The sequence below is a fragment of the Scomber scombrus genome, chromosome 14 (genome assembly GCF_963691925.1).
Source record: "Scomber scombrus chromosome 14, fScoSco1.1, whole genome shotgun sequence".
Taxonomy (NCBI): Eukaryota; Metazoa; Chordata; class Actinopteri; order Scombriformes; family Scombridae; genus Scomber; species Scomber scombrus.
Window position 1 is genome coordinate 10,220,048 of NC_084983.1, and position 12,923 is coordinate 10,232,970.

General features: G+C 40.3%; 1 protein-coding gene across 2 annotated transcripts; it reads right to left on the reverse strand.

Annotated features, from left to right (window-relative positions):
- Positions 1 to 2,097: 2,097 nt before the first annotated feature.
- pafah1b2 (platelet-activating factor acetylhydrolase 1b, catalytic subunit 2) lies at positions 2,098 to 11,033 on the reverse strand. Of its 2 annotated transcripts, none has more exons than XM_062432834.1 (6): positions 10,843 to 11,033; positions 10,452 to 10,533; positions 8,748 to 8,837; positions 6,821 to 6,937; positions 5,505 to 5,627; positions 2,098 to 4,709 (listed from the first exon to the last, which is right to left on the reverse strand). In XM_062432834.1, the coding sequence occupies exons 2-6, from the start codon at positions 10,530 to 10,532 to the stop codon at positions 4,431 to 4,433; spliced, it is 690 nt and encodes a 229-aa protein (XP_062288818.1). In that variant the 5' UTR covers position 10,533; positions 10,843 to 11,033; the 3' UTR covers positions 2,098 to 4,430. The 2 variants fall into 2 exon arrangements, with proteins under 2 accessions (XP_062288818.1, XP_062288819.1); XM_062432835.1 differs by having other exon boundaries at positions 10,452 to 10,553.
- Between the last annotated feature and the right edge of the window lie 1,890 nt (positions 11,034 to 12,923).

Sequence of the window (12,923 nt, forward strand, 5' to 3'; positions counted from 1 at the left end):
AGCAGGTGTTTCCCATCCAAACTGTTGGTATGAGGCCAAACATCAAGATCTGAAAGGTGAACTCTCAATTCAAACATCATGAAAGAACAAACAGAGCTGTCTGAACCTGTCAAAGTGACAGGTTCAAATGTCAAAATATGTAGGTCGTGGGTACAGTTAAAAAAGAAAACCACAATTTTAAAAAAAAGTTCTTGGTTAAACCATCTTTCACATTTATCTGTAACCTGCCAACACTCACCCAATCATTTCAACACATGGTGCTGAAGATCTGCCATTTATCACCTAATCAACTGATCATGACAGTCTCTTTGTCTGACAGTAGCTGCTGCAGTGAAACTGCTGCAATGCTTTTTGCAGAGGAGGTGTTGAAAGTGATGTGGCCTTTTGTCTGTACACTGATCCTGGAGCCGCAGCCATTTGAAAGGGATACGTCATCTGTGCCTGATAACGTTCTTACTAATGATTCATAAGATTGCCTCGGTGACAAGTCAAAAAATGACAGAATAAGCACTGATATACTCTATTTAAATGTAATTGTTATAAATATAAGGCTACAACTATAAGATACTTCAAAGTTGTAGAGTTGTTGTACTTATCAACTTTTAATGAAGAATCAAATAACATATAAAATAATGATTCTCCATCTGGCTGTGGTAGTTTATTACCACAACTGGAGGCAAACACCGAACAAAAATCATGTACGAATGCTCTCCTAGTCAGCATAAAGACAGAAATGACCCCCTGACTACAAACTTTCTCCACAGGTTTTGGGTTGCCTCAACTTCTGCTTTTGTATTTCATTTCCTCTGAAATCATGAAATGGATTGTGAAGTTATAACATGTGACAGATTTACTTTAACAAAGAAATGCCACAACACAGGACACAGCACATGGCACAAATATGCGTTCACATTGCTCATCATTTACTATGAATTCTGACAACTATCGTACCAAAATATTCTCATCACTTAGTAATTACAGACACTGACTCCCTTCAGTGAAATTTGACTAACTTAAACTTTAAACAAACCATTCATTTTCCAAGGAAGTACATTTAAGTTTAGTATGTGGGCAGCTGATTTTACTGAAAGGTCTGTCTGCATATCTATACATTTTTTTTGTTTTTTGTGTGTGCCTTCTCTATTAAGCTGCCAATCTTGTTAATACTGAACTGAGGCCAAATCTTAAACGGGTCAATAGAACTCAAACGGCACACAAGGCCAGATATAGATTTTATCAGGGTGTAGCTAACTCGCTGATGACGCCTCCGTCTCCATGGGGATTAGAAAGTTATCGTTTCCCATTTTCAAACAGTATGTTGATAGTCAAAGCAGTCAAATGTTTATCTATAGTCTACATGGCCAGTTTTAACACTTATACAAACATTTAGTGCATATTAAGATTTGGATCAGTGGCAGTCTGAACATACAGTATGTAGTGTTTATGTGTCTGTAAGCCCCCTCCCCTCCACTCACTTCATTTCCCTAAATATTTAATGTAAACACAGGAAAGTGGTTGTTAATCTTTTCTTTTTACCATTTCAGGAAATGTAGATTTATGATATACAGCAATTGTTTTCTTTCATTTTTACAGCTTCACCACTCTTAAGATGGGAAAAGGAAGTAACATCTTTAATTCCTCCAGTATTTCTGTATCAGAAACATGACATTTCTATGAATCAAGCATACATGACGTCAGACTTGATGTTGTTTAGCTTTGGGTTGAGCTGAACACTCAATAGACAGTGCGAGACTCCAGATGGACCAACTATTTTAGCTGCACTGGGACAGTTTTGGGTCACAATTAAAATTAATGAGAGCCACATCAAAAATGAGCAAATGGTTTATTAACTAGGTATTTTACAAAGTGCCAGAAATCATATACACTCTAGCACCCAGCCTAAATGTTTAATAAGTACAGTTTTTACACGAGTCTAAGTCACCTCTGAGTGCTGCTGAGTACATTATTTCAACATTAGGAAGATAAACTCTGTGAAAGTAAATTAATTAAGGCAATAAGTGAACACTGGCTAAAAGACAGGCGGCATGGAACAAGCAGTAAGCCTTCTTAGTGTCTTTCTCAGCTTAGTTTTCTGATGAAATGGTTCCCTCTGTTGGTGAGCGTCTAAAACTGACACACAGCATTGCACGTTTTGATTTTAAAAGAAACAGAAGACAGCAAATGATTGGATCCTTGTTTTGTTTTTTGTTTTATTGGAATGCTTTTACCTCAATAAACATGACAACGAGCCAAAAACAGTGCAAATACCTTATCGCACCAAACACAGACTCCCCAAAATCTCAAACCCCTCTTCAAACATCACGTTCTCAAGCTTCACGTCTTATATACAAACCTGGGGGTCGCTTCTAGACATTCGCACAACTCCATCTTACATAACTCAGTATCACACATACTGTACACAACCGTCCCCATGAACACATAAGGCACACACACACACACACATACACTATTTAACACAGCACGCAAAAATGTGCAGAGCTTAAGACAGCAGTAACGTCGGCGTGAGACTCTCAGCCACAATTCGAACACAACTGAGCCATGAAGGAAAACAGCTACACACAGTATAAGCTCACAGACAAAATGGGTTTTCTTTAAATGAGCAGTGATTGCTTTTAAGCGTGACAATATTCAGAGTATAGCCATGTTCTGTAGCTCAGCCTTATTTTGCTTTTTATTCCTAAAAATATTCGGTAACTATGCCATGTAAGAGAAGTTCAGGGTCCCATGGGTAGCAGGGCTGGGTGAGAGTCAACTACAAATACAACATGGACAGAAAATGAAGAGGAGATGACAAATAGAACGAAGAGAAAATACTGTATATCCATGTAATAAGGAGGGAGAGGGAGAGAGAGCCTGTGCTATATAGTCAAAGTTTAAGTCTATGAATATTTGGATACATATCAGCACAAGTGTGACACAGACGCACCAAGTGACGACTTTATTTCGCTGACTTTAGTGAGAAACTGTCCACACATCAACGTGTATTCATAAGGAATTATATGATTAGCAGTGTAAAATGAAAGCAGGAGGATTAGAGCTAATCTGACAACTGCTTTTTCGTCTCAATCTTTTTTTTAAAACTCTGCTGTTAAAAATACAATCAAGCGCAATCTGAAACGTTGGCCTGGAATGACATCCTAAAATATTCTGTCTATTCAAAACCGTCCTTTAACTCATAAAGAAGGAGCACAGTTTAAAAAGCTGGCAGGATTTAGTGTAGCGATACAATATTTTTGACTTTAAAGTGAAATGTCAAGAGTGGCATAGAACGAAGCGTGAATCTACAAATAAGATGTAAAATACACTTGGCGGGTGTGATAGAAGCTTTGTATGTAAGCGGCAAGGTTGCGGGTGTTTTGGAAGACCTACACAGATACTCGGACAAGTACGGTCAAAAGCATTACATCGCTAACGAATAAGTATGCGTACATGATTTCCACTGATACTGACTCACTTAAACGCAAGCGCTGGCCGACTTTTTTACACCAAAGCTGAGGCTCGTCTGAAACATGCATCCAGCAGCAGCAACGTTGGGTTTTAACATTTAGTTTAGTGATGTTTTAGTGACACAGCAGTGTAGTATTGATCTAATGTAAGATCTAGAAAGCAACTGATCTATTTCACACTGATTAACTGCTTCCTTAAATGCCTAAATAGTTACATATTGGGCTCAAATGTAAACATTTAGAAGACTAGGTGCTCCTTGTTTGGCTGAGTACATGAAATAGTACATATAAAGAACTGATACACAAATAACCATTTAATTTGTGTAAATTACTTTAAATGCAGATTACACTTTAAGCAAAATCATCTAATTGTGAGTCTTAATTTTACATGCATGTGCATCTCAGCAGTAGCCCCTCTGTAATCAGAGATTTCCAACCTATTTAGTTTGTGGACTCCCAATTGAAGGATTTCTAGAGGCCTCGAGATGTTAAAGTGTCCAGAGATCCAATCCTATCAGTTTTAGTCTAGAAACTAGATTGTGTTTTTTCTATTGCGTCTCACATCAGACTAAAATTGTGTCCATGGCAGAGGTGACAGAAGGAAACACTCATTAATTAATCTGTGCGTGTGTGTGTGCCACTGCGGTCGCAAATGATTTCAGTGTATCTGTCTATTGCTCACAGACATCTGATCTTGGTAAATCTTTTTGCAACAGAGCTTACTACTGCAATCACAGTCTGTAGTGAGGTCTCTCTCCCTCTTCAGCGCCTCTCCGCACCCAACCCTCCGCTCATGAATGTGATCCTGCACCCCTCCCAGGCCCACTCACATCAGGGTGCCTCCTTCTCCTGTGAGCGAGCCCTTCCTCCTCCTTCCCGATACCAGAAGCATGTCTCCCCCGTCTCCCAAAAGCAGCGAGTGAGACATGCCTCTGGATAAATGTGCTGCTCGGCCACGGCCCCTCAAACCAGCGACGCCCGTCTCTCCTCTGGCGTTTCGTCCAGTATCTGAAGCAGCAGGTCACAGAGGGGCTTCGCAATGGTGCGGTAAGCCGTCGATGTCAGGTGGAGGAAGTCGAACATGTCCTGCGGGCCGATGGTTCCGTCAGAGTGGACGAACTCTCCGCTTACATCCAGGAACTGAGCCTGACCCAGTCGCGGCAGCCAGGAGCGCAGAAACCCATTAACGGCCGCGTTCTTCTCCCTCAGTGGGTTTGGACGCTCCCCTCGAGGCATTAAACCCTGAGGACAACAAAAATGTTTCCACTTACATAGGAAGGCACTTAGATTTAAAACAACATTTTGCATTTCATTTAGTTGCTATGAATACATTTTGTCACATTGTTAAAAGTTTCTAAGTCTTTAAAACTATTAGAATCATTTTTCCACTGAAATCCAAGAGCACAAATGGCCGCAAGCACTAAAACTCAGTTATTATTTATGGAGGACGAATCCGCAGTTTGTTCATCTGCCTGGAAGCTGCGTTTACTTCACTGAAATAAAAAACAACACAGTGTAGAACTATTAAGTCTCTTGCCTGAGTCTATCCTCTTTTCATTTGAAACATGTTTTAAAAAAATATGTCTTTAGTTAAAGAGGACAATTAGCAAATGCTATGATTCATTCAAGCATACAGTATGTAATTCTAACTTTAAGCAGCACATCCACACTGCAGAGCTGGCCACTTGTATGAGAAATACTCTACAAACGAGGCACGTCACTCCAAATCCAAAACAAATTATATTTTTGCTGAGATTGTGCTGACATTGGTGTTAAAGAGTAATAATCAACATCAACTCTGTTGCACAGCAGCTGTGTTCTTTGTTTTTAATTGTGGTTTTAACATTTAAGGTCATTGACTTTAACAGTCCAAACATGGTTCAGTGTCTCACCAAGTCTTGAATACAGAATATTAACAACCCAGTAAAGTAGTTATATATTTGCCTAAAAAAATAAACCAGGAAAAATTGTTAATTTTCAGATGCCAATAGAAATTTTGGAATCAAACAAAATGCAACAAAAGACAACTAAACTTACCAGTACAACTATCTTCGCCTTGGGGAGGCTGGAGGTGAGCAGCTTTGCGATGGCGAGAATTCCGCCTGCAACTTGCTCTGCTGTGTGTTCGTGATTGTTGGTTCCAACCCACAACACCACCGCCTGGACAAGACCACAGACACACACTTTGTTCACTTTGACAGAACATGCTGTAATCTCCAAGGCTCTGGTCAAAGCATGATATAATGTTATAACAGCAGCATGTTAGCAGTCAGTTGTTTTGAGTAATTGAGTTCTCATGACTTGATATCTGGCTAATAAGTGAACAATGCAAGCTGTTCATGGAGTATATATCATTTGAACAGTCAATGAGCACAGTTAGGGTGATACAGTAAGCTGCTACTGCTACAATATTTTACAAATGCACGGTGCAAATCAATAACATGGCTGCTGGAGCCACAAAAGCTGTTCTGGACAAGACTCACTGATGACAATGACCCACAAGACCATCTCAACATCGGAGGTAAACATGGAGGGATTAAACACCAGCTATTATCATGGCCACATGGATCTTCTCTGCCAAGCATCCTGCCAGCCAATGTACAGGCACTGGATAATAAACTGGAGGTCCTCTGTTGCTGCATCAGTTTCCAATGGGATATCAGGAACTATTGTCCTTTGTTTCACCGAAACTAGGCTAAATCCACCACACAGTGCCTGGTACAAAAACAGTACGAAAACAGTACCGCAGGGCCCTGCTAGGAGCGGTTTGTTCGGCTGAACACACAATAGGCCGTGCTTTACTCTGCCTGAAGGATCTTTACTCCAGGCACTGCAAGAATAAGGCTAGAAGAATAATTAAAGACCAAACCACCTTGAAAACAGCATTTTCAAAAGCATCCTAGAAGCAGCTCTCCTCTCTGCTCCACTAAAAATGTGCACCTGGTCTATTTTTGATGGAACCCACACCAAGCTACACGGACAAGATCGAGCAGGGCAGGAAGTCAGACACAGGAATCAAGACGCAAGACTGCCCCTCAATCATATACATATATTAATTCCTATTCCTATCCTATTGCACAAATTGACAGGATTACATTACACTGTGATTGTAAATCATGTTTTGACAAATAAACTTGACTGAATGCATGTTTTTTGTGCATGAGGGACAGATAGTGCATGTGGAAGGTCTCTCTGCCTCAGACAGACACAACAGTGTGTACAGATTGTGGATAACATGAGTAAAATATGTTTGCAAGAGCTCATTTTGTGTGTGGCCTGTAAAAGTGGTAAAATACAAGAGCTAAATTAAATGACTTTTTTCTAAACTGATGATCTTAGTCTGCTTGTCTCACCTTGGGACGGATGTTCTCCAGCTCTCCATTCTGCAGCCTCCACAGCACATTACAGGTGGTGTCGCCTCCAATGCCAAAGTTAAGAGCATGAAGAGGAGAGAACAACTCCCTCCAGACCTATTGACATAAAATCACAAATCTGTATTTAATACGCGCTTTCTCCGATACTTCGACTATAGCTTGGTCTATTAAACATCACAAAACTGTGGAAAATGCCCATCACAACCCTAAAGGGTTGCTTTATTGCTATATAACATACACCACTGATTCTACTAATCTACATATCCAACAGTAGATCTGTGTACAATTTACTATCAGTTCAATAAATCGGTTTTACTTTGTTCTGTTTTACTCTATATTTCGGTCTCCTTTGTTTTGTCAGAACTTTAAGCTGGTTGATAAAATAATGGGGGCTGGTCCTTCTTAAATGGACTAGTTTGGTGGTTTTTTGGCCTAGTTCGGCATGGTGGAAATGGATTTTGGACCTTCCTGGTAAGTATTGCTTGGGAGGGTTCATTTCAGTGCCACAATAGATTGTGAAATTATTCATTAGTGTAAATTGTTGGGGAAGATTCACACAGGTATTTAGTTTTTGATCTAGGGGGAGAGAGGTCAGTCAGTCTCTGGTGTCTCATTTTTTGGTGCAGTGCCGGCCCTTAATGAATGGCCCTGATTTTTGGAGATCTATTCTCCTGCTAGGTTTCAGACAACGGGTTCTGCTTAAGGAATCTGTTGTCATAGTGTGGTGGTGAACGTAAGTAGATAGATCTGCTCGGGAACCCCTCAGTGGGTTCCCACAGCACTGATTTAGAGAGCATAATGCAGATAATTCTGCTCCCAATAAAAACCTCCTGAATGAGGAACACTGCAATAAAAGCAGTGGTGGTTGGTTAATAATAAAGACAATAACTCCCATTATCCCACGCTACTTCCCAACATCATCAATCTCCATCTTTTGTTATTGTTTCGATTTAGAGACCCCTAGTGGCAGAAAATTACATATTGCAGGTTTAACATTTAAACAGCCAAATTAGTTGTTAATGCTTAAATGGGAACATGACAAATTGATGCAGCACAGGCAAGTTAAACTGGAAGTGATGCTATAAACTGAAGCTTATAGACGAGGAAAAGCTGTCTGGTGTGGGTGCTGGTCGGGAAGTAAGTCGACTTAACTTTGAAACTAACCTGCAATTGCTTCCCAGGTTTACAGAAAAAGATCCAGACCTGTTTTTCTCTTTGTTCGAGCAGGTGACAGAGACCCAGAACTGGTCTGACGAGGACTGCACACTGTTGTTACAATGCCTCCTCACAGATAAACGTTTACCTACAGTGATGCAGGGCGTATGAACTGGTTTTCAAAGCAGATCTGCATCGTTTTAGGAATTGTAGCAATTGTAGCAGTAAACTAGGATAACTGCAGTTAGTTATTTTGGGTTGTGAGAATTTGGTAGAAATGGTTATTTATTGTAATATTTTGCGGAGTACCTGGTCGGTCTCTGCTCTTAAGCAGGGGGTGTGGGTGAGGTGATGACCCCTCCCATTTCACTTGTGGCTCCTCATGTGTGTTTTGCCTGCTCTTGTGTAGGAGGCAGCCAGAGTGGCGGATGTGTGTCAGGAGGATGGGCCACACCTGAATCAGCTCCTCCTCATTTCTCTCTTTCTCTCCTCTCAGCTTGCAGAGATTAATTTGGTTGTGTATTGGGTTCTATTTAATTTACTTTTCACCTTACCCTTTTCATACATTATACTTTCACACATCTATGCCCTCACTACACCACTGATTCTACTGATATACATTTGGAGGGGGGTGGGAATGATTATCTTCAGGGGAAGAAACCCTGAGATTTAGAGTTAAGCAAAATGAAGAGGAAGCTGCCACGTGAGCAGTCATATGTCCTGGTGTGGAAAGGTAAATATCTAATCTCACCTCATATTGCTGCATTAGTTGTATCATGGAATCCCCCACAAAAAGCACATCTGGTTCAGCATCTTTACACTCCTGCACAAATCTTGTGTGCTGTAAAAAACAAACACAACACAACAGAGTTTGAGATGTGGTCCATAATTTTGACCGACAGGGTAAATAAATGAGCATTTACATGTCAATCACAGTAAACAATACAATTTAATCAGTTCCACATGAGGCCTTTCAGTCTGCGTAAAAGATTTAGAAAAAAGATTTAGAAAAAGATTTATAATAATACTATTATAATACTCATTAGCCTTCCTAGTCGGACAAAATCCTACAAGCTCATCACAGACAAAACACATCTGGTACCCCATCTGATAGAGAGCTTGAAGTAAAGCAGACTGTCTCAGTCCTATTAGCTTTGGAGGATTAACTTTGCATAGACATAAGACAGGGTGCCACAAAAACAAGAAAGACAGCAGGTCTTGGGAATAGGTACAATTCATGAGCACATGATTTTTTTTTTTCTGTAAGGTCACAAACCTAAAATAATGATCATCCACAAGAATCTGTGAAATGCTGGTTTACATGTCAGCATGTGGAAATGACCAATAAAACACTGAGCTTTGGTTTGTGTGTGAAATTGGAGAGTTAAAGTCAAAATGGGAATGTTGTCCTCCGTTTATCTAATGAGCACTCAGAGCTTACAGTAATATGAAAAACATCTCATGTAAAGTGTGCAAAATTAAGAGTATGACAATGGTGCAGTCCCAAAACAACTCAGTGTTTCATCTACAGTTTTGGTAGCAATAAAAGGATTCAGTCATGCATTACTCTGCTGGAAACTTTTGTTTACATTTTATTCAAATCTGATTTGAGCATGAAGAAGTCCAAGAAAAACGCAACCCCGCTGAGAAACAGTGCAAGTCTTCCAGATGTTAATATGCATTTCAGCCTGCATATACAGCCTGCATATAAGCAACAAATCTGGTATTCATGATACATGAGGATAACAGGTGAATATTTCACACACTAATCAGAAATACCATTGACCTTTGCACAGGCACAAGGAGCTAAAATAGAAGCCATTCAAGCATTGGCTGTTCAAGAGCTCAAACTACTGCTTTAATAATTTTTTGGGTTAAAAAAAATGGAGGGAAAAGGAGGGGAGGTGGGCACAGATTTTTTTTAATATGCTGTGTTTTCATCTGGATGATTGGACTGTAGATTTCAATATGTGTTTCAAGGGTGTTTATTGACATACTCTTTTCTTTTACTCTTTGCAGCCAAGAGGTAAAGGATGTGAAGGGTGGGAGGATACAGTCTGCTGCTTTTGTTTACTGAGTTGTTTCGGTAATGTAAAGACCCAGGACAGAGCTGTTGATACACCTCATTATTATTAATTATTATTATTATTATTATTATAGTATTAAATGTACAATGCATATGATGTTTACTCTTCTCTCTCTACTCACCTATATTTTTATTATAAATTCTTTTTTATATTATTTAGAACTACTGAATTTGGTGCATATATTTTGGCTGTTTTGCACCACAACACACAGGCAAATTCAAAAAAGCAAACCTATATGGCAGTAAGACTAATTTTGGTGTATAGTCTTTGCATGACCTAACCGTAACCCTAAACCACGTTTAAAAAAAAAAGAAGAAAAAAAAAGAAGAAGCAATAATACAAAAAGAAGAGAAAGAAACACCACCAACCTGTGACATCCACCGTTCATCTCCTTGTGCATCATCCACTGGCTCAGCCACTGCAGCTGGGTTCAGTTCATCTCCACTCATCCTGCATGGAGACAGCACCGCCTTTATTACATCAAGCTACACAGAGACAATCACAGGACGCGGGGGATCATGTTGTTTCAGCAGCGGGAGGAAAGCGAGCTTCAGCACCAGCTAGCAGAAAGCATCGCTGTGCTGCTGCAGCAGCTTAGCTTTGCACACAGACTGGCCTAATACGGATATAGGCTACTTTCGCTTTCAAGGCGGGAGCTTATAGATGACAGAGCAGATCGCATTAAATCCGCTACCTTGTTATCTGACGTTAGCTCGTTAGCTGTCGTTAATACGAACATTTGCAGACAAGACAAACTACCTGGCAGGCTGGGTGTAGGCCGTCACCTCTCGGCTCCTCTCGGGCTTGTCTCGTCTTCAGCACACTGTTGTCCGGGTAGCCGATGCGGCTGATGCTCGCTGGCTAATGGTTAGCTGACTCCAGCTAGACGAGACAACAAAAGGTGTGTCAAGAAGGCAAAGTCTGCAGAGAGAGTACGCGGGGAGAGCGCCGGTCTGCTGCCAGGGGCTGTAACACCAGGAGGGGTAACACATGAGTCGCACTTTACCCTGAGTGCAGCCTGTCAGGCACCATGTACTGTTCATTTTAACATGAGAGTAGCAGCATGTGAGGGACCATGTAGACTTTACCCTGAGAGAAACCTGTCAGGCAGCCTCTACATTTTACCCCGTAGATTCTAATAATTATGGATGTATTCACCGTGCTGTTATCCATTGGTTTGTAGACTGCTGTTTTGACTGTCGCCATGTTGATATTTTTGGAGCCAGGAGTGACTCATATATTTGGATGAGAGGGCGGGAGTTGACCCTAGTGCTAGCTGCTATAGCTGCTAGCTGGGTTAGCACGGTGCATCTACCTTCTGTGGTTTACTGTGATAATGATAATGTTCATTTTCGCTGGCCTAAAACCACCAACAAAATTTACCGGAAAAACTGCACACCTGACTAAATGGGATCATAATTTATAAAATGAACATCATGCTATATAGAAGATGAATGAAAGTAGCAGTTGAGAGCATAAACTGAATAAGAAAGTGTTTACTGGGGTAATGATAAAGTGACAAGTAGGGACATTTTCTTATAGACTTCCATACAATCAAACTTCTTTCGGCTGTTGTCGCCACCTGCTGGCTATTAGATAGAAGGCAGGCTTAAGGCACTTCTGCATTGGCCTCACCTGTTTTACCCTGAGAGTAACCTGTGAGGCAACCTATACATTTAAATTCAGCCCCTTTTACACAGACTGTTCAAGGTGAAAATGTGCCATTATTCTGCCTCGCCGTAATTTGTATTATTGCTTTCAAATCTATTATATATTTTATTTCTCATGTGCATTGTTTGTTTGTTTGTTTGTTTGTTTTAACTTTCATGGTCCACACTTGTTCTGTCATATTACTGGCTTGTCAGTCATCTGTGAGCCACTTTGAACTGCACTAACCTGTATGAAACGTGTCATATAAATTAAGTTTGAATGACAAGAATAACGTTTTATTCCTTTACTTTCCAGACTCAAATTCCAGCTTTTTATCACGGTGTGTAATCTAAATGAAAACACTGCCACCCCCCTGATAGTTGGACGGTGTAGCACCCTCTATTTGTCTGTGTTCGTTCCTGTGAGGTTACACGCAGGGCAACAAACACCCATACACAGCTGGTTCCGCAATGAATCATGGGTGGGTCTTTGGCGTAAATAGCAAGCTTCTGCTCCCCTAATCCAGACAAGCGCAGCTGCTTTCAGACACAAGAAATACAATACAACACCGCTAAATGTGAGGGTATCTTTTACAGCTCAGACTACATGTGGACACATCTGCTTTATGATGTGGAGGACAGGTCTCTCTCTTCCACTCGTGAGCCATCTCTGATCCCAGACTGTCAGCTGATCGCAGTGCATCATGGTCACGTAGATCAAATGCTGCATTCTCGTGCTGTAGGAAACAAAGGGGAATGACATGGTCCCATCAGTATCTGTTAACATTTGGTGATAATGCATGCTTTAAAATGGAGCCAACACAAATTACACATTTTCATCAAGTCATTTTCTGGTCAACCACCTTAAATCACAGGACTAGACACATAGTCTGAACTTCTTCTCATTAAAAAAAACATAAAATCCTCCACCAGCAGACACAAAATCTAGTGATCTACTAAACTATTTCTTTAAACTTGACTTTACATTGTACATTGTATTCAACATCCACACGCACATGTCCCATTTAATTTTTTGATCTTGTCACCTTCATATACTTTATACACTTCATTTCTTTATCCATATTTCCTTAAAACAGTCAATATTTAAATGTTATATCCCATTTCAAAACTATCACGAATGCATTCTGTAAATAGATTTTAAGTTTTTTATTTCTTTTTAGTACTTCTTGC

Coding starts and splice junctions, on each gene's coding strand:
- pafah1b2 (XM_062432834.1), bottom strand. CDS start 10,532: ATGAGTGGAGATGAACTGAACCCAGCTGCAGTGGCTGAGCCAGTGGAT. Junction 5,628..6,820: donor TGGAGAACATCCGTCCCAAG/GTGAGACAAGCA, acceptor GGTCTTGTCCAG/GCGGTGGTGTTGTGGGTTGG. Junction 4,710..5,504: donor AGGCGAAGATAGTTGTACTG/GTAAGTTTAGTT, acceptor TGTTGTCCTCAG/GGTTTAATGCCTCGAGGGGA.